The 21993-nt window shown below is 34.4% G+C and overlaps 1 protein-coding gene across 1 annotated transcript in view; it reads left to right on the top strand.

Moving 5' to 3' along the window:
- The window catches only part of ITPK1 (inositol-tetrakisphosphate 1-kinase), a 127427-nt gene that overhangs the window by 14513 nt on the left and 90921 nt on the right, over window positions 1-21993 (top strand). Inside the window, exon 2 of the mRNA XM_070931514.1 lies at window positions 16174-16198. Coding sequence (XP_070787615.1) covers window positions 16174-16198 — 25 coding nt within the window. The remainder of the gene's footprint in view (window positions 1-16173; window positions 16199-21993) is intronic.

Raw genomic sequence — 21993 nt, 5'->3', positions numbered from 1 at the left:
AAGGATGAACCTTCCAGGAAATTACTGACTTTTCTTGTGTACAATCTTTTCCTTTAGAAAGTAAAGGGAGTCTAAAAGAATCAGCTACACTTATCTTGATGCTAATCAATAGGAAAGACTTATTTGAAGAATTGGAAGTAGCAACAACATCGTGGGAAAGAGACCATGTAATGTTAAAGTTCTTGATTTTAAAGGAAACTAAGTCATATATATCTTGACTTCAAAAAAGTGGATTTTAATAAACTCAGATCAATGTTAATCAAGATCTTATGGTTGAAAAAAGTAATGGGAACAGGAAAAGTTAGGTGCAAATTCTGAAAATAGATACAGTTTATTTGATGATCGTTCGAAGTTACCACAGCACTGAAAAAAGTGACTTATGACCACTTTTCACACAACCACTGCAGAATTCATGTGATCATGTGATCACAATTCAGATGCTTGGCAATTGTCACGTATTTATGATGGTTGTAGTGTCCTGGGCTCATGTGATTGCCTTTTGCAATCTGACAAGCAGAGTCCATGGAGAATCTAGATTCACTTAACTGCAGTGATTCACTTAATGACTGGCAAGAAAGGACATGAAACAGGGCAAAACTCAGTTAATAAATATCTCACTTAGCAACAGAAATTTGGGGCTTAATTGTGGTCATAAGGCAAAGACTACATGTGCTAGATAGACAGTTGTAGACAATTCCAATGAAGAGGAAAAAATGGAGGACAGACAGAGTGGTTCTCACAATTTTAGTAAAAGTTCGGAAAACTAGAAAGGACCCATAGAAGTAGTAGCTAGGCTATACAATTAATGTCACACTTTGGAGCTGATACATGGAAGGTAAGCATACACAGCTAGTTAAGATTAATGAATATATGCTTAGAAAGTCAAAAGAGCTTCTTGAGTTATGTTCAAAATAAAACTAAAAGTTCAGTATACCAACTGTTCAGGGAAGATGACAAAATTTCAACTGTTAATGAGGAAAATCATACTTCTTATACTCCTGTTATGCTTTATGCTTCAGAAAAATAACGTGAAAATAGTATGTAACTACTTACTGCATTATGGGATATACATAGAAGCATAATACACCTTGACTTAGCAAAGTATCTAGTAGAAATCTCCATGATAGCAGAGCTAATTAACTCTGGACTTCAGCATGATAATGAAGTGCTTATATTGCCTGCTTGAAAGTCATAGTCAAAGAATGTTCAGGAAAGATTCCTCATAAAATTGGGGAGAGGTATGAAATGGAATGCTGCAAGGATCAATCCTGAATCCTTTACTTGTCATGATTGATTTGGATGTATAGAGTATCCTGCTCTTCTACTAAAGGCACCTGATTTTTCCATTGACATTGGAATAGTTCTGTGAAGTTTAGAAATAAACAAAGGAATGTCATCTACGCTTTTATCTGGATTGTTAGACCTTGCGCATGGCCATTCATGCCCTAATCATTTCTCAGTTGGATAACAGCAATGCACTCTACATAGGACAACCTTTGAGAAATATTTGGAAGCTACATTTGGTGCAGAATGTAGCGGCACACACTGAGGCCTCATATATAGGCTGGCACATATAACACCACTGGAAGTTGAGTCATGGCAACTGGACTTCTTTTCTTTTGGTTTGAAACATTCTGCTCCTTATCCAAGTAGCCTCTTTAGTCTGAGCAAGTTGGTTAGGGAGACACCATATATATGTTTTCCAGGCTGATTTTATTTCTCACCTAATCTGAATAGGCGCATTAGGTGAATAGGCAGAAAGTTGTTGCTCCTAAATCGTTTCTCCTAGGTAGGTTGTTAAGTGTGGCCTCCCTGGTGAACGTATGAAGTGGTCTTGATCTTCCTGTGGACTGATGCAAGAACAGCATAAAAATGGGGGACAGGTTGTGACTGAGGCCTCCCTCTCTATTGAGGGAAGAATTTTCCACTTTAGTACCCTTCCGGAAGAGTATTAAAATTTGGTTTTGCTGGTTGACCGGGGGGGGGGGGGGGCGGGCACTCACTGCTAGATGTGGTTGACAGGGAAGACCTTGCCACCATACTGTCCATCTTGTTGGTTCTGGCAGGGTTTTTTTCCCCTCCAGAGTTTTAAATTTTTTAATGTGCGTTGTTTTAAAATTGTAATTGCTTTTCTATTTATCTTTTTAGATTCTGTAAGCTGCCCAAAATCAGTCAATTGGGGAGATGAGTGGCATATAAATTTAATACATAAACCTGCAAATAAGACCAAGTTGTATTCAACTAAGTTATGTACTACTCCATAAATCTCCCTGTGTTGTCTAATAGCATGAGCCAAGAGTTCCATGCAGATATTAAAAACTAAGGACTAAAGTAGATACCTTTGTCTAGTTCCTCTAATGAGAGAGTAGGAGAAAACATAACTTTCACTTTAGAGTGAAAGACTCATTATATGATGATTATATTGTAATAATTTTATGACTTCCTAAGGAAATACAAAACTATAATATACTATGTTAATTGGTCCAAATTGAAATTGATGCCTGTAAGTGAAATTTTGGTTATCTATCCACTTCAGGAAAATCAATTCTATACTTGTGAGGAATCCATTAAATATTTATGTATTTGTATAGTAAAGGATGTAACTCAGCAAAATGTTCTTCAGACTTTGATAGATGGAAATCAATAACCTTTACCCTTTGGATGAAGTTGAACGCTCTCAAATGAATATTATTCCCAGGTTACTTTATATTCTGAAAAGAATTCCAGTTTATATATCTGAAAAATATTTTCAAAAAATAAATTCTTTCTTTACAGATTTCTACGTGGTTCTTTGATTCTGAAAATATCTTTACAGAAAATGCAATTACCTATTGATGAGGGAGGGTTTCATTTTTTGAATCGGGAGCTATATCATCACACTTACCTATTGTCAAATATTAAGTGCTGGAAACCAATAATCAGTGTTAATTTTCTGATTTGGGTAACTTTGGAATATGTTTAATACCTTTGGTTGGATGGATATTATTAGCATCTAATTATATTAAAACTCTAGTATTTCTGGAAACAATTACACCAGTTAAAAACCTGTGCAATGTAATATTTAATAAAAAAGATTGAATCCCTTTTTCCTATGCTTAATTGACTTTATGGGGAAGCTGAATCTTAAAAATGGAAGAAATGATGGTGATATGGAAACATTAGATAGAAGTGAGGATATTCACTTTGGATTGATAGATGATGATTTCTAACATATTCTATGTTAAGAGACAAATATCATTTATCAGGTGTAATCTAATGGCAATATTTATCATTACGTTTGTTAACAATTATGCTTGGATCAGCAGTTTTTTTTCAGCTTCTGAAATACTAGAACAACTTGTTAAATCCTTTAAAACTAGAAACCTAACTATTAGTTTTTATAGATATTTGTTATCAATAGATTGATTTGATATGGAAATTTCCAGAAATGAAGAATAGAATTAAGAATTAGAGGTAGAATTCTTTTCTATAATTCTAGAAAATAGGAGAGAGTCGATTTCTTTAGCAAGAGAGTCAATGGACCTCAAATTATGACTTATACATCAAGAAAGTAACATTTAGAATTTATTGGACTCCATTACAATTTATCCAGGTAGTCCTCAATTTACGACCACAATTGAGCCCAAATTTTATGTTGCTAAGTGAGAAATTTGTTAAATGAGTTTTGCCCCATTTTACAACTTTTCTTGTCATTTTTGTTAAGAGAATCACTGCAATTGTTAAATTAGTAACACATTTGCTCAATGAATGTGGCTTCCTCATTGACTTTGCTTGTCAGAAGGTTGGAAAAGGGAATCACACAACTCCAGGACACTGCAACATTCATAAATGTGAGTCAGTTGTCAAGCATTCAAATGTAAAGCACATGATCATTGGGATACTGCAACACTTATAAGTGTGAAAAATGTTCATAAAGTCACTTCTACAATGCCGTTGTAAATTTGAACAGTCACTAAATGAACTGTTGTAAGTTGAGGACTACCTGTATAGAAAAGGACTGTCAAAAACAGCATTTTGGTGGAAATATAATAAGGATAATGCTTCTTTAAAAGACAGTGTACAATAGTTACTAAGTTTGGGGGAGAAAATATTGAATTATATAAATATAATTGGACCACAAAAGCTAAAATTTTCAGATGATAGCATTCTTATGAACTATGATTAATTTGGATGAAGAAATGGAGAGGATAATTATTAAACTTGTGAATTATGAAAAAATGTATATGTAAGAAGACAAAATTCAAAATGACTTTGATAAAGAAATGGCTGAAAGTAACAATCAAATTGAAGAGATGTTTGAAGTTTGTCACTTAGGAAGCAATAATCAAACGCAACATTATAGGGTGCAAATATTACCTAGATTGATAATATTTGTAAGAAATGTTCTTGCAATAGTAGCTAATTGTAAACTGAGGTGAACTAGCATTATGATGTGGCTACAAAGAAGCAAATGTAATTTTAGCCTACATAATTGGAAATACAATTTCTAAATCATAGGAAGTAATTGCTCTATTACATTCTATTTTTAATACACATTCACACACTGAGTATTGTCCTAGTTCTGGGCATGACAATTTAAGTTGGATTTAAATAAATTAGAACAGTTCAGAGAAGGGCATCCAAGATGATCAGGGGACTAAAACAAAGACTTATGAAAATAAATGGAAAGAGCTTAGCTTTCTTATGCCTTGGGAAATAAATTCTGGGTGGAATATGACAGCATTTTTCAAATATCTGAAAGGATGTTACATAGAAGAAGGTCAAGGCTTTTTCTCTTGTTCCAGAGTGCAGGATGTAGAACAATGGCTGTAACTTGAAGAAAGCAAATCTGATAAATTTTCAAAAAAGCTTCTCGTAATTTGGTTTCTTTAAGAGGAGGAAGTCAGTTTCTGTCTGGGATACTTTAATATGGATTCCTGCATTGAGGAGGCAGTTGCATTTGATGGCCAAAATTATCCATTTTTAAAATTATTCCTCAGGGCAGTTTGATGTTAACTGTTGCCATAGAGCTGAAGATTTAACCATTTCAAATTAAAGACAGTCTGGAGTTTACGAAGTCAGTTAAATGGTTATGAGAAACTGAGAATCTAAGGTAGTATTAGCTACTAAAAAATAACATGTTAGCTCATGTGCAGGAGCAGCCAAATTCCCACATGTGTTTAGTCAACATGGTGATTTTAGTTGAGTAATTTTCAGTCTAGGAGCAACTGAGGTGGCTGTGAAAGCTTTTTGCACTCAAATTAGAAATTAATGAGACTATTGCTTTCTGTAGTTGCTAAAGCTAATTTGTCTATTTTTGCAGTGGGGTTTTTTTTCCCAGTGTTAGTAATGTGTGGTCATTTTTCTTATTTGTCCAGCTTAAATGTGAGTGGTGTATAAAAGGAGGAGAATGGTTTGGTAGTATAGTATGTAAGCACCATTGTGATGCAAAATAACAGCCTGTATAGTTAAAGGTGTTCCAGGTGAACAGCTATGAAGGCAAAAAGATAGCATAACCATAAAAATTGTTCAAAACTCCCAAAAGACTTTTGTAACTCAGCCTGGGATTGAGAACAGATGTGATAATGATACCCTTAAATCCTATGTCTGCTAAATAGAAATTATAGCAGCTTTTGGTTTTTCTATTCTATGGAGAAAGAAATCCCTAAGTTACATCTCTTAATTTTTTGGTAGGTTTTTTTTTAATTGTCCTGCTTTGAGCTAAAAAGAGGCATTGCCTATACATATAGACATTAGCAACCAGACAATAGAAAACATGGTTAAAAACTTGCCACAACTTGCAGTTTTGAACCTCAAGAAGTTGACAAAATTACCTCAAAATCTCTGGGTGGTATCTTCCCCGAAAGTGGTCTATGGTCAGAGGTTGCCAGGTTTCTTCAGTTTATAATTGGCATGCTGAAACTTCGTAACCATCAAGATACCACCTACCCATTTGAGTATTTTCCTATTTTTCAGCGATAGGCCGTGTGCCTTCAGTTCACTATCAGTTGGTCTTTGGGGCAGGGTGGATTTGATTTAAATCAAACTGATTTAAATCACGATTTAAATCACGATTTAAATCACTAGTCAGTAAGGCTTGATTTAAATCATAGTTTTCTACATAAAGACTAATTCTTGCTGGTATAACTTTAATATGCAAGTAGATGAAGATTTTTAGAATAACAACTTTTCATATTAGTTTTTTATCCCCAGTTTAATAGGTTAATCATTCATATTTGGACAACTTTTCTGTTGTACTTAGGAAGGAGAAAAATAATCATTACCTTAATAATAACAATTTAAATAGATTTATTCAACTGAAACAATAACGTTATAGCATATGTTATTTGCTTAAACAAACATCCATGTTTGTTAACTAATTTGGCTAAACAATATATATATATATATTAAGAAACTTAGACTGTCAGCCCAGCCTACACATGAAAAACTTAAATACTGTCCTCTGTAGCTCACTCATCATCTTCATCTTCTTCTTTGGTCATAATCTGGAAAAGAAAAACAAGCTTTCCTGCTTTATCGGGTCCCAAACGATTTTTCAATTTAGAATGAATGAGTCCAAAGGAAGAGAATATTCTTTCAACGCCTGCAGAAGAAGCTACTGCTGTTAAAAGTGAAATCATTACTTGAACAGTCTCTAAATCCAAGTGCTTAAGTGACTTCCACCAGTTCACTAGTGTGACTTTCTTTAAAATATCTTCAGCAAACATATATTTCTTGAATGGTTCACCCTTAGCTTTGAAGTTTATTATAGTTGGCATTACAGATGGATGATTGCTGGATACCCATGTCATAGCTAACTCCTCTTCCTCAGCAGTTAAGTTTTGACCCTGATACTGGATATTGACAATATTTGCCAAAAAATGAGCTGGAGACAGTACTTGTCCCATTCATTTTTTTAATGCTTGTAATTTAATTCTGTCCATGTGTAGTTCTGTTTTTAAGTGTTCACTCAGTTCCTTCCAAATTTCAACAGCATCAGCAATAAAACATTGTGGACATTACTCTACCCATCAATACTTAGGTTAACAATTCTACCCTTCAGAGCTGTTGCACATTGCTCCATTTCTCTGTCATACACTTTATCCAGCAGTTTCCCTGCAACATCTGCTCTGCTGGGTGGACTGTATCCTGGTCTCAGTGACTGAACCATATTAATGAAATGTGGGTTCTCAGTCAGACGGAAAGAAGAGTTTGTTGCATAAACAAACTAGGCAATTTTTTCATCAATTAACTCTTTTTCTAATCTGCTAGTTTTTATCACACACTTATCTATGGTGGTTCCAGGAAGGAAGGGTTTTTTCTTTCTTTTAGGTGATAGTGATATGTGGCTGTGGGTGTCTGATGATGATGATGCTAATGAAGCACTATCCTGGATGGATAACTCTGTAACTGTAGAACAGGAGGATGGTGATCTTGAAGGTGGATAGTTTCCAGAATCCATGAATTCCCCTAAACAAAAAAGTCAATGCTGTTATTTTATTGTTTATACAATTTCTGCTTATTGTACACAGCACTGCCCCAAAAGGAATATTTGCTTTTCTTCATAACTGTACCAAATGACAGTAACATGCAGTAATAATAAGAAATATAATTTTTCTCAAACGTGATAGTTCAAGGCAGTCTTTAGAAATATGATTCAATAAAAATGTTTACCAACCTGAAGATCCTGCCTGTTCAAATGTGTCTCTTTCGTCATCTTCATCACAGCACTTCTCATGATGTTGCCTCATTCGGGCCACCAGGCCTTGCATTTCTTTGTTGCGGTGTTTGCAGTTTGCACGCATGCCTGCCTTACCGATAGGTAAAGGAACGTCATTAAAATATTGCCAAACTGGGTCTCTTTTACGGCCTGCTGCCATTATAGGTTTTTTCCTCCAAGGAAAGAATGTGATAAACCTCAGGTCATACACACAAAAAGATCCAAAGACTTGTCTGTCTGTGGCTGTGCAGTATTGTGCTCAGAAAGTTTCACTTTCATTTTGTACTGCTTGTTTGCTTGCCCCTTCCTCCTCACACTTAGTTTCACTTTCTTCTTGTGCAGATCTATTCCACTCCAAACAATCAGAAAAATATTGTTTCTATTCTATTCACTGAACTTTTTGAAACTTAGCACTGAAGGGGTTGATTCTGTATTCATAGGGTTGTAGAACAATAGGATTAAGGTCTTTTTCTCAACTCTGTTCATGTTATAACATTTTTGCTGTGAAGAAGAGGCATGTGATCTCTGCTGAGTCAAATTTAGTTTTGAGAACTGCAAAAGTAAACCAAGCATCTGTGATAATATCTTGTAGGCAGAGAAACTGCCCAATAATCTTACAAAAACCTCTGGAAGAGCATGACATTGTGAATGGATTAATGGAATTTATTTACCCAAAAAATTAAACATATACAGCCTTATTCTACATAATTAAAAAACTAATTTTTATTTCATGATGGAATAGCCTTTGGATGGTAATATATTTTCCTCAAAAAGCATTTTATTTAAAAAAATCCGATTTAAATCAAAAAAATCTGATTTAAATAAAAAAATCTGATTTTTTTTAATTTTTTTTTAAAAAAATCATTGATTTTTATCCACCCTGCTTTGGGGGTTCTTTTCTTGCTTCTACCAAGCACTGCATTCACTACATATTAAGACTTTTAAGTCAAAATTAATTTCTTTCCATTATCATCTACCGTGGCAATAAAAAGGAGACTAGAAGTTTCCACTTTGGTTTTAAATGGTTACGTATATTACAATGTGATATTCAGATTAAAACTTTGGTGAATTTTAACTACAATTAAATGAAATAATTTTCTAAACTTTGATTTGAATTTGACTTCCAGTGAAAATTACATTTAAATTTATTTATTCTATGGTGTTAACATTGCAGGTGCTTTAGAGGGGAAGAGTGATATATGTAAAATGTGTGACTTGATGCAGATAATTTTTATGAAAAAAATTATCATATACCATTGTGCTTAAATAGGATTAATCTGCTGGATGGTAGCACTTTAGTTTGTGATTTTTTTTCCCTATGTGTGTTCTTCATTGGATTTCCAAGAATGCTTTCTCTCCCTCCCCCCCTTCTCCCTGTCTATTAAGGTTAAAATATTTATAATGAATTTAATTATCTAGCAGTTGAATTGATATAATGTTTGCCCAAAACATCATTCCTGAAGGTCAATATTAGTACTAAAGTAAGTTGGGATGTTGTAATACTTCTAATGCTACAGGCTACTGTTTCATAAAATCATAAACCTTGGTCCTCAAGTATTTAGAAAAAATAGAGACTGCTCAGGGCTGAGTCAAGGCCCACTAATGCCCTAAGCACAGCTCAATAGAGGTGCCTCTTGACAGAAGCAAAATGCTGACACCAAGAGACAGAAACAAATCCAATGACATTTTTAAATCAAACTTTTAAACTGTTGTCACTGAACATATAAACCCCCCTCCCATTTTTTAAAACAACAAGAACTCGTCTTTCAACTGAACGTAGCAGTTAAGGACAATTATAAAAAACAAAGTTGAGTGTAGCAGTTTAAAGAGTTAGGGACATGATAGATAGGGGGACAGACTTAGTGGTGCCCTTCTTCGTTTGGAGCTCTAAGCATGTGCTTATTTTGCTTAATGGTTAATCCAGGGCTGAGACTACTCAATGAAACAAACAATCCTCTCGCTAAGTTTTCATCATTAGTGGCATGAGAATTCATATATTTGGCAAATTAGAAAATGATGGTTGCATTTATGTATGCCTTACCATATTTTCTATTTTTAAAGAACTTTAAAAATGATTTTACTCATATCATAATAGGAAAATCTCGTAATACAAACCTGTTGGGCAAGAATTATATTCCCTAGAAACCCCATAAATATTAAGGGGCTAAGAATGAACGGACTTCAGTCTGGTAAAAACCTATATTAGTCAACATTGTATTTATAATTTGTACTTTTTTTCTGAGTTTGTACAATATTACAGTTACATTTAGTACAGCATAGTACATGTAGATTGAGAAGACCTGTTGAAAATTCAAATTGCTGAAATTTGGTACTGATGTTGGTACCTGTATTGTCACTTTCTTACTTTTAGTGAATCAGTTTTCAGTAATTGATCCATTCTTGCAAACTAGATGGCTGTGAGGCCATGTGGGAAGGCAGGATGTGAAGCTGCTGACAGGCTCTGGCCCATGAGTATGAGGAAGCTATGGCAGGCCATCTTGGACCTCTATAGACAACACTTTTAAGAATCACTGACAGACTACAGTGATTAAGTAGTCTTAGTCGACAGTAGACTAAGACTACTTAAGACAAATTCTGCATAGTCTTACATAATCACAGTAATTTGGATCATATTTTTACTATATTGAGGAAGGGTCTGCTTCACAATTCACATGGCTTTCTAGCTCTCATTTAACTGAATATTAGATTAATAAATTAATCACGAGTTAACATAGTCGGGCTTTCAAGACTAATTTATGAATAATCATCCTGAAATGTTTCTCTTCTATTAAGTTACATGGGCAAAGTATAATTGCTGAATTTTCTTCTCAAAACATACCTGTTCCAAAAGGAAAAAGAAACCAAAAACTTGAATATATTGTTTTGGTTCAGTCAACCATATCATATTTTAAAAGTAATTCGATAAATATGGTACAAGAACCAGATTCATACAAAATGTGAAACCAAAACCAAACAAAACATAATGTGACTTTTTTTTTTGGCTTTAATTTATATGCCGCCCTTCTCCGGAGACTCAGGGCGGCTTACAATGCGTTAAGCAATAGCCTTCATACTTTTGTATATTTATACAAAGTCAGCTTATTGCCCCCACAAACTGGGTCCTCATTTTACCTACCTTAGAAAGCATGGAAGGCTGAGTCAACCTTGAGCCTGGTGAGATTCGAACTTACAGTAATTGCAGACTTGATGATATATGAGTGGGCTTTCTGGATTTAACTAATAGAATTTTAGTTAATAGTTCTACTTTTTTCCTGAAGTCCAAATACTGTTGTGATATTTCTTTCTGTAATGTTCATTTGGTAGGCATGCCCAGGATGCTTATCCAAATGATAGTTAATTTGCAGTAAATGACATTTAAAACTTTTAAAGGGAGACAAACACATTTCTGCTAAATTACCCTATTTATGGCCAAGATAAGGACTCTTAAGTTATGCACTACTCTTATTTGCTATTTTTACAGAGTACCTTGAACCATATTAAACTAATTGCTATGTAACTCCTTACAATTAATGGAAATCATATTTGCATCTATACAGTGGCCCCCATCATTTCCCTTCTCATTCTTTTTAGTTTACCATAGTCATTTGATCTATTAACACATCAGCATGTGGTATCTGTAGTACAATGAATCATCTACCTTGGAAACTCTGTGGCTGCTTCTATACAATTCTGTCCATACTTAAGTTTGACTTATATCATACTGAGTAATAGCCCTGAAAAATCACCTATTCCTAATCCCATGTTGCCATATAAAAAAGTAACAATCTTGATGCAGATCCTTACTAATTTTTATGCAGGTGCATGGCAAAATTATAAATTACAGGACTCACCAACACGTTATGCTGATCAGCATGATAATAGTTGTAATCCAGCACATTTGGAAGAAGATAATTTCTTGCCATTTAACTAACATAATGCTATCAGTAATTTCTCTTCATGTTTGTTTATTCAATTTATAATCCACTTTTACATTTATAAGTATGTTTAAATAATTTAAAACTTTTTTTTCAATCTAAGAAGTTCATTCATATATCAGAGGACCACCAGAAGCATTCTTAGACTTTACTTAGATGTTCTTAGATACTTTGATGCTTGGAAATATAAATTGAGATTAAAGAAAGTTTCCAGGTAGAAAGGAGATGCCTTGTTATGTTCTTTTGTAAATAGTTTATTTATTATACACACAAGCAATTGCTTATAATACTTTGTAAGCTGCCTTGGATCAGTTGGTAAGTGGGTGATCTTAAAAATTAAAGGATTATTGTGTGTAATATGGACAGCTGTATAAGTAGCATAAATAAAAACATTAACTCATTCCAGTTCAGAATACTCTTCCTGTGTGCTGATATAACAACCAGTATAGTGCTCATCAACATATTGAATATTTGTAGCTAGATAATCTTAGTATATAGTATGTTTTGCAAAGTTTGCTAACTGGTCTTCAAGGATTTCAAATAGAATTTCAACACTTTTCCTCTACAAGTTTCCTTTCAGTATCTCTCATGAAATGCAAACTCTTACACCTATTCACCAAAAAAGAAAAAATATAAAAACATTTGAAAATTTCGATTCAGAGAGTTTATATGAACATATTAATACTGTACATGTATAAATTAAACATAAACAATAATCCTTGTAATATAAATGTATTCTCAAATACATCATTAGGTTGTTCAGGACAATCTTTTCCTAATTTAACTTCTGCTCAAATAGAAATTTAGTCTTTTGTTTTTACATATAAATTAGATTTATATGTAAATTTCCATTGGAATCTTATTTTATTTTCTAAAACTCCTGTAGCCATTGCTGTTTGAATAGTCTATATTCAATAATGTATAGTGCAGTTGCTTTGTTTACAGTCTGTTCATACAAATGCATCAAACAAAAACCAAGAAAATCATATTTCATTTGTATGGTATATGAACTTGCTCTCTATATTTTATTACCCCTTGTTTATAGTTTTCAATTTATTTATTGATTTATCAATCAATCAGTCACATTTATATGGCTGCCCATCTCAGAGAAATAAGTCTGAGCAATATATTATGTGAGGTCAGTTAATTGTCATTAACTCAATAAGCAATGATTACACAAACCATTAACACAGTATATAAATCCAGTCATAGAATTAATAATTTCTCTGTATCATAACAGACATGATTTATTTTGACTTCCAAAGTAAATCCTATTTTAATTTTCATATAATCTTAATTTGTATGAATTAGCAAGCAAGATTTTAGCAACTGTTATGTATGCAGAATAAACTATTTTGATGTCCATGCTCAGCCCAACGTTTCCTTGACTGCTAGCCAGGGAGTAGTTTAAATCCTGAAATATTTTTAGAGAAAATTTGAGAGGCATGTCTTATTTTAACCTCAAACATTTAGTTTGATTTGCTTTTCATTGTTAAAGGGTGTGATATCACAATATCTTTATTGAAAGCTCTCTGAGACCTTTAGAAAGAAAGTTATATATGCCTATAAGTGTGGGAAGGGATTTTAAGACTAAAAGATAGTCAAGCAATTGTACATCAATCATCTCACTGTCCAGAAGATCATCCTTAAGAGAAGTTTTCAGCCAGGCCTCAGACAGCAAGATGCCAAAAAAGTTTCTAAGAACCACGAAGTTTCATCATGTGATCTAGTAGTTGTTCTCTTACCATTGTTTATGTCGCAATACATGAACTTACCATTAGAAAAAAGCTGCACAAATTATATTTACATGGGTACCTGAAAAAAATGATGTATGCTAATTCTTGTTGAATAAATGGCAAGCTCAATTTTTCATTTTTTTCAGTTATATCACTTTTATCCTTATGTACTGTTTGAATGAAAATAAAATATTCCATATATCTTAAAAAAGAAGAAAAAAACCTGTACATTGCGTGAACCTACTCTTTCACATGTTTGTGTGCTGAGTTTATTAAATTCTGGAATGTTCTTAGGAAAATAGGAATCCTTCTTATTGTCCTCATGTTAAACCTAAACACAGTACAGGAAACCACAGTCTAAACATGGTGAAAGAGACTGGCTGCAGGTTGGCAGTAGAGTGGGATAACCATGTAAATTTTTTCCTTATGTTGAAAGGAGCTGAATTGAAAGATTCTGAGTTTGAAAAATTCTGTGCATTTCTGTAACAAAGTTTTGTGGCTAAAATTAATGTTATTCAGATTTGAAGTTCAGTATTCTGATTCATATGATCCAGATCTATGCAGTGACTTAATTCTGATTGTTTCCTAAAAAATTCTTGTTACCTGTTTATATGCTTTTCATTTCTTTCGTTTTATTGGTTTAATCCTTTTTATTATAAACCTCTTAGATTAGCCCCATGGCAAGATAGGCAGCAAATAAATTTAACAAAGAAATAAGAATAAAACCGATAGGTTTAGGAAGTAATAAACTATTTAGCATCTAAATATATTGTATCATAGTATTGTTGTGATTTTTACAGGTTGTGCGGCTAGATAAACTTTATAAAGAAACGAATAAAATTTCCCAAAGTTCATGACTTTTTATTTCTTCTAAGAGATTCCTTAGAATCTCTTAATATGCCTTGCTGACTTTATATTGTCAAAGCCCCTTTAATCTAATATGTTGATTAAATGAATTTGGAGTCAATAAATACAAGAATGACCATTTTAGGACTAGTTTCTAAAAAAAATAACATTTTAATTTCATTTGCTGGAGAACTGAAATGCTTCAGTGTATTAATAAAATTGTACGTAGATTATGTACGAACCTCTTAAAGATATTACTGGCTCTGTGCCTGTGTGTATTGCCACCGTAAATATTTTTAACTGTTAACCCTGTTGACAGCGGAAAAAAAATAAAAGAAACTAAGTAATCATCTAGTTCAAAACATCCCACTACCAAAAGCAATGGATGATTAGTTATTTAGATTCCTCTGTTTTTTTTCATCTCTCATTTATCATGAATCGGAGCTCTTTTTTGGCATTGTTTAGATAACAAGCTCTAATAGTAAGAGAAAAATGGATTTTCCTTTTTAAATAGTCAAATCTTCAATCAACGAGATTATGGTTTAGACTTTATATCAAGTTATTTCTTCATTGTGAGACTTTTAAGTAATCTCATTCCTTTATAAAATTTGAAGGGACAACAGTTCAAGTTCCGGTTTTCAAAATTTATTGTCTTTATTATAATCTCCCTTTCCTAACTTTCCCCCTACATGATGAAAAACTTCGAAATTAAATACTAAGAGGTGGGGGGTCTTATCCAGTTTACACCGAGTCTTCAACAGGGTTTCTGCCTTGCTGACTTTGTACTGCCAAAGCCCTTTTAATCTAATCCAAGAAAGACTGTGAGTATCACAAGTTCAAGAGGAAAAGAATTTAGAATGCGCTTTGTTATGCATTAAAGAATCCTGATTAGGTTGAAGGTCAGATCATCTTTCACTATCAATCTTGACAAAAGTTACTACTCATAATATGTTCTTGTATATTAGAAATGCTTTGAATAAATATTTGGTCTAGAGCCGTGATGCCGAACCTATGGCACGTGGGCTGTTGCCCCAGATCAGATCTCCATGGCATTTCTTTTGTGAGCTTCTGTTTCCCTGCAAATGACGAGACAGAAGCTCACAAAAGAAAAAGATCTTACCTCTTGCCATGCTGCCGGTGTTGGGATGCCCCACCTCCCACCGGCCAGCTGGTGTTCGGGTCTCTGCTGCGCATGCGTGCATGTTCATGCATGCATGCGTGTTCACGCATGCACACATTTATGCATGTCCGCACATGCACACTCGCATGTCCGCACATCCCACTGGCCAACTGGTCTTAGGGGCGGAACGCATGCAGCGGTGGGGTGCATGCAAGGGGCCACATGCAAATGTGTGGGGGGCGGGGCACATGCAGGGGCACGCGCACATTGCATTTTGGGGGTTCGGGCGCACACGCTTTGGGCACTTGATCCGGAAAAAGTTAGCCATCACTGGTATACAGTATATAATGTAGTGTAGTGTAGTATAGTATATAGTATAGTATAATGCAAAGTATGGTGTGGTGTGGTGTGGTGTGGTGTGGTATAAAATATGCTAATTGTACTACTAAATTGTAGTTTAAACAGACCTTGACATTTAAAAAGGTTGTTTTGCTTTATGCTGATGCATTTATTATATTTTCTTTTGGAAATTGACATTGTAAAATGCTTGAATTGTAATTCTACTGAATTATAAAACTTTCTTCTAACCAAATATTTACTTTGCTCAAAACTAAATGCCATTAACTTTAATAGAACTTGTTCACAAATCAGTAAATAGTATAGAAATGAACCACAAACGTTTTAAATTATCAAAAGATTTCTCCTGCTGAATTAAAAGTTTAATCACTCAGGGGTAAAATCATCCCAAATACTGTTTTACTGATGTTAAACTTATAACTGGTTGTGTATTTCCCTAATATATATATATATTTCTTTTTTCTCCTTTTGTTTCTCCAGGAAAAGAGGGATAGAAGTTATACAGGTGAGTGCATTATGTTTGATTTCTATTTTAATGGTTATGTGTATGCTTGTATGGCATCAATATCTTCTGATCTTATATATACGTATATAAAATAATTTGAGAACATCTAACACTAAAAGTTGACTAAAGGGAGTCCTTGACTTATGATCAGTCATTTAACAATTGTTCAGAGTTACAGTGGCCTTGGAAGGGGTGCTTTATGGCCTGTAAAGCACTTCTGCCCCTTGTAAAATGTTGCTCCCCTGCCCGCATTTTGGGCATAGCAACTGGCTCATATTTATGACCAGTTGTAGCATCTCATGTTCATATGACCACAATTTCCAACTTTCATGCTGGTTATAACCACATGATTTAGTACCAAATGTGGTACTAAATTGAGGATTATCTGTAGTTTATGAATTTTTATGAATAATAATTGCATATATGAGTAAGCCCAACATTATTGTATTTAAAGCTTTGCAAATGCAAGATAGACCTTTTCAAATCCCTGTAATTCTCTTAGTACATTATGTCTGTTTCCTTCTTTTCCTGCTTTCTTCTGTAATTCAGTAATGAAATCTGCAGTGTGATTGACTTCATGTTGTATTTATCACTATTGCACAAATTGAAGACCAGAAGGAGAATTGGGTTTGTATGCTGTGTAGTAACCCTTCTATTTTTAATACAGGTAGTCCTTGAGCTACAAGCGATTGAAATTATGATAGCTCTGAACAACTGGCCCCCAGACTTCCAGCCATCTCTCTGCAGTCACATGGTCATGATTTGGGTACTTGGCAATCAATCTGTACTTACAACTGTTTGCAGCACCCCATGATCACATGGTCACTTCCCTGCTGGCTTCCCCAGAAAGTCAATGGGAAGCACAGTAGGGAAAATAGCAATTCACTGCAATAAATCACAATGCCAGCCACTCATGTACTCTTACCATGTCTCCCTCATACCCCCATGCACCCTTTCCAACTCACATTTCACCCTTATGCACCCTCATATACCCTCCCTGAATCATGCTTCTCATGCAACCTCGTGCAGCCTTTCTGACCCCACCATGCCTTTCACACACCATCTTACACTTGTCTAGACTCATGCAGTGCCTCTGGGGCACCCTCACACAACTTCCCCAACCTGTACTTCTTACATAGCACAGTGCAATCTCCAGACCTTCATTGTACCTCTAGTATATTCCTTCACTTCCTCGCACACCCATCCTGACTTATGCCTCTCACACATTCTCCCTGACCCTCCCCTCCAATTTATACTTTCCCTGTCTCTCTGTGCTCATGACATACCAACCATTTACACACCTTCTTCACCCTCACTGCGCCTTCCTTGCTTTCCAATTGCATCATTTAGCAATGAAAATTCCTGTCCCAATTGCCATCATAATCAAGGACTACCTATATACTTCCCAAATCCATTCAAAGTCTTTAAGGAGACACTCCTAGCAAAAAAATAGTACAAAGTGAAATAGTGACCACACAATTCATTCTAATATAAATATCTTCAAACATAAATATTCGGTGCCTCAAGGATCATTGTTCTTAATAAGAGATATCTTGTGACATATGCATTAATTAAAAACGTGTGTATCTTCCTGAAGCTGACCAATGGTAAGATAGTGTCTATGATGAAATTTTCTAGATCCATGTCTAATACAGAATAACAAAATTGAAAGAGACCTTCTAGTCCAACCCTCTGCTCAGTCAAGAATCCCTATTCCATTCTGGACAAATGGCCATCCAACCACTTCTTAAACCTGCAGTGATGAAGCACCCACAACCTTTCTAGAAGTTGCCTGATTTGATGTAGGAAGTAAAATATGGCTGATCTGCATAGTGAACTAGTCCATTGAAATAGCTTGCAGGTAGAATAATGCATGCTTTTATATATTGTTTTTTTTTTTTTGTTTAGAGCAACCTCCTGTCACACATATGTGTTAGGTTGCTGGATGGAAATGCTAGGAATTGTAGTCCACTATATCTTGAGGGTATCAAATTGAGGAAGATCGAATTAAAGAATTTAAAACAGTATTCATATAATGAAGATTCAGGAATATCTCAGCTTTAAAGTGCTTGCCCTAACCTAGATTACTATTGTAAGCAAATCAACCTTTGTGATTGTTGTGTGTGAATTAAGGAGGGGATGTTAAAGGACCTGTAACACTGTATTTTGTGCATTGTGCAATCGCTTTTAATTTTTTTAATTTAAAATGTTGGTATAGTCATTCTTGATCTAAACAAGGACTAAAGTTCCACACTGGAGGCAGCTCTGGATTGATGGCAGACTCCATCATTTTCTGGTCTCCACCCAATCATCTTTTATTATCATACTGATGTATTCTCATTTTTTTTTTCATTATTTCATTGTTCTATTATTTTACTTCTGTTTTGTTTACACTCTTTTAATTTCATATTTTTTATTGTAAGCCATCTATGATAGCCTCATGGTGAAAAATGTGACAAATAAATGTAACAAAAATACATAAATAAAGTATATAAATTATGCAATTCCAAAATGTTTATGGTCAGAGTTGCTGACCTGATGACCTTGATGCATATAAATAATAGTTATAATCAGATTAGAAGTATGCAGCCACCCAAGAACATTAAAGATATAACCATTTGTCTGAAGTGGTGTAGGGTTTCCTGTCTAAGCAGGGAGTTGGACTAGATGATCTCCAAGGTCCCTTCCAACTCCGTTATTATATTATATTAAAGAGGTAGAAAACCTATTGTAAGAAAATGATCAAAATGTGGTACAGTACACATTCCAAGAAATGAAAATATGATGAAACATATTGAAAGCAAATTTCATTTCTAAACAAAATAATTTAGTGTGATTTTACATCTATAAATTTAATCATTCTGGATGGGTAGTTGATCATTTAATATTGTTAGTAGCTGCTCCTTCATAATACAGGTCAAAACTTATTAATGGCAGTTATTCATATAACAAATGCCAATATGCAGGAATTCTTTTTTAACAGCAACAAAAACAGCCAGTTACTGCCTTAAATCTCTTTCAGACATTATTTTCTTTTTCTTAATTAGTGTGATGTCTGAACTTATCCCAAGGAACAAAGCATGGTTTACAAATTATAGGATGGATGAATACATTTTGGTTCCCAAGCAAACATTGCTTAATATGACATGATCATGTAATCTTAAACTGGAATATGTACTACTTAGAAAATGATCTGTATTGTATTGTATTTGAAAAAACCAAGATAGGGAAAATATTTGTCAAAAAATTATTTTGTCCTTTCATAATAAACACAAATATACATTAATACATGAAGCTTATATGAAGTTTGAAAAATCAGTTTTGAGTACAAAGAAATAGAAGTTATAATATGTTTATTGAGTCTGAAATAGCTGGTAGAATAGAAGATCTTTTAAAACATTCTATTTAATATTTAATTGTGCTTTGGAAAGTGAGATTTTAAATACATTTGCAGAAGGAAGGTGCTAATTTCTCTCCTTCTCAATGAATCAGCGTTGTGGGTAATAAGTTCTTCTGAAGCTGTAGTCTGCCAGAAGTAATTTGAAGATTTGGTTTAAAATGTCAATTCACAAATAATAGAATAACACCATTGGAACATTCTATATTTTAGTAGCTGATCCAGGTATTATTAAATCAAGTCCTGTTAGGATTAGGTAAACCATCAATCTGAAACACTTCTTAGAGAGTAAAGCCCTAGATTAGTGTATATGAAAACAAATGCACTGCTTTGTCTTTTGCTATGTTTTTATTTCCTTTGCGCAGCCAAAATTATTTTTCCTTATTTTTGTTATTTTCTAGAGTACACTAAACCCAATGCTGTTCCATTCATGAAGCGGTCTCCCAATCTTTGCAGCTTAGCGGCCCGGCTGGGGGGGGGAGGAGAAGGGAACTGGGCTGTGTGTCTGCCGATCCGCCACTTGCGCATGTTGAGCACGCGAACACACACTCCAGCCAGGCACTCACGTGGCCCAATTCCAAATAGGCCGCGGCCCGGTAGTGGGCCACAGCCAGGAGGTTGGTGACCCCTGCATTAGTGAACTTTGAATTGTGTTTTTATAGAAGTGCTTATCTACAACAAGAATAGCTATGGGATGAAGGTGACCCTCCAAGTGTTGTGAGATAGCAATACCTGTTACCTCTCATCAATTACTTTCGTTAGTTAAAGCTCATGGAGTCCAACAATGTTTGAAGCGCCACAAATTGCCAATCTGTGTTTTAAAAACAAATTATGTTGAGAAATCAAAGCATAGTAAATTGCAAATTAAATCTTAAATTCTGTCATGTTAATAGATTCTGAGAGCATGGCATGCAGTAAAACAGCATGGATGATCCCATATAAAATTATAAAAAATAATGGCTTTCCTTTATAATTGAGAGGGAAAAAATTTCTGTTGTTTCATTCCTTCTGCACAGAGGAAGAGTCCTTACATTTACTGATAACTTTGTTATTCAAAGTTGTTGTTGCGATTTAGTCTGAACTAGCAGATTATGTCCAAGAGAACATTGTACTTTTTCAAATGTATTTTGTCTTTAACCTTGACTTAATACTGTCCTCTTTGATGTGCTTGCTATTGCAGCCTGTGTGAACTGTCCTCCATTTTTGTGTATAATTTTACTAATTAAGCATTCCATTACTTAATAGCAAAAAGATTACACATTCATGTTAGAGGTTTGAAATAGGGAACTAGCTACCCACTCTCTGCTGGTTATATATTTGGTTGTTTCTGCAAAAAAAAAATTGGGGGGGGGAATAGCAAAGTCTGATAAATCTTTACTAAATGCGTAGCATTAAATCACTAGATTGTACTTGAAGATGTCACTTTTCTGCTGCTGAACTGTTCTGATTGCTATGAAAAAAATGTGGAAGGTAAAAATAAATAAATCCTTCAGGGATTTAACTGAAACTCTTATTTCTAAAAATGGACAAATCCTTAGCTAGGTGAAGTTTATAAAGTTTTATTTAAAACATTTCTTATATTAATAAGGAAAATAGCAGTGCTAAATATCCTAAATATTTAATGAACTGATTGGAGGAATATTTGTATTAACCAGCAGAATTGCTTTTAATTTTTCTTTCCAGTGTTACATACTATTGAGCTAAGCCTGATAGAATTCTCATATTGCTGGCATGAGTCATTCTCCTTGAGTGGTTAACAAAATAAAGATTAAATCATAAAGCATACAATGTAAAGAAACAAACTAAAAATAACTGTAGCAAGTAGAAAAATACAGGACCTATTTGTTTTCAAATTCTTGATGAATTGCAGTTTGTATGGCTCAGTGTTTAAAGACGCTGAGATTGTCAGCTGGAAAAGCAACAGTCGAGATTTGAGAGTCGAGATTGAGTGACGGGGTGAGCTCCCCTTATCTACCTCAGCTCTTGCCAATCTAGCAGTTCAAAAGCATGTAAAATGCAAGTAGATACTGTAAATGTGTACCACTTTGATGGGAAAGTTACTGTGTTCCGTAGTTTCATGCTGGCTGATGGAAGTGTCTCTCAGACAATGCAGGTTCCTTCAGCTGAGAATCGGAAATGTGTTGTATCATCCCCTTGAGTTGGTCACAACTGAACAGGGGGAATCTTTAAACCTTTTTAAAGTTGAGCAGTATTTGAGGGGTCACTGATCAAAGATCAGAAATATTTAACATGCTAAAATAGCAATAGCACTTAGACTTATATACCGCTTCATAGTGCTTTTACAGCCCTCTCTAAGCGGTTAACAGAGTCGGCATATTGCCCCCAACAATCTGGGTCCTCATTTTACCCACCTCCAAAGGATGGAAGGCTGAGCCAA

Source organism: Pituophis catenifer, unplaced genomic scaffold, assembly GCF_029215685.1.
Source record: "Pituophis catenifer annectens isolate HBS135680 unplaced genomic scaffold, rPitCat1.0.hap2 SCAF_1, whole genome shotgun sequence".
Lineage (NCBI taxonomy): Eukaryota > Metazoa > Chordata > Lepidosauria > Squamata > Colubridae > Pituophis > Pituophis catenifer.
Note: the sequence above shows the minus strand (reverse complement) of the source record. Positions and strands in the feature narration are given on the sequence as shown.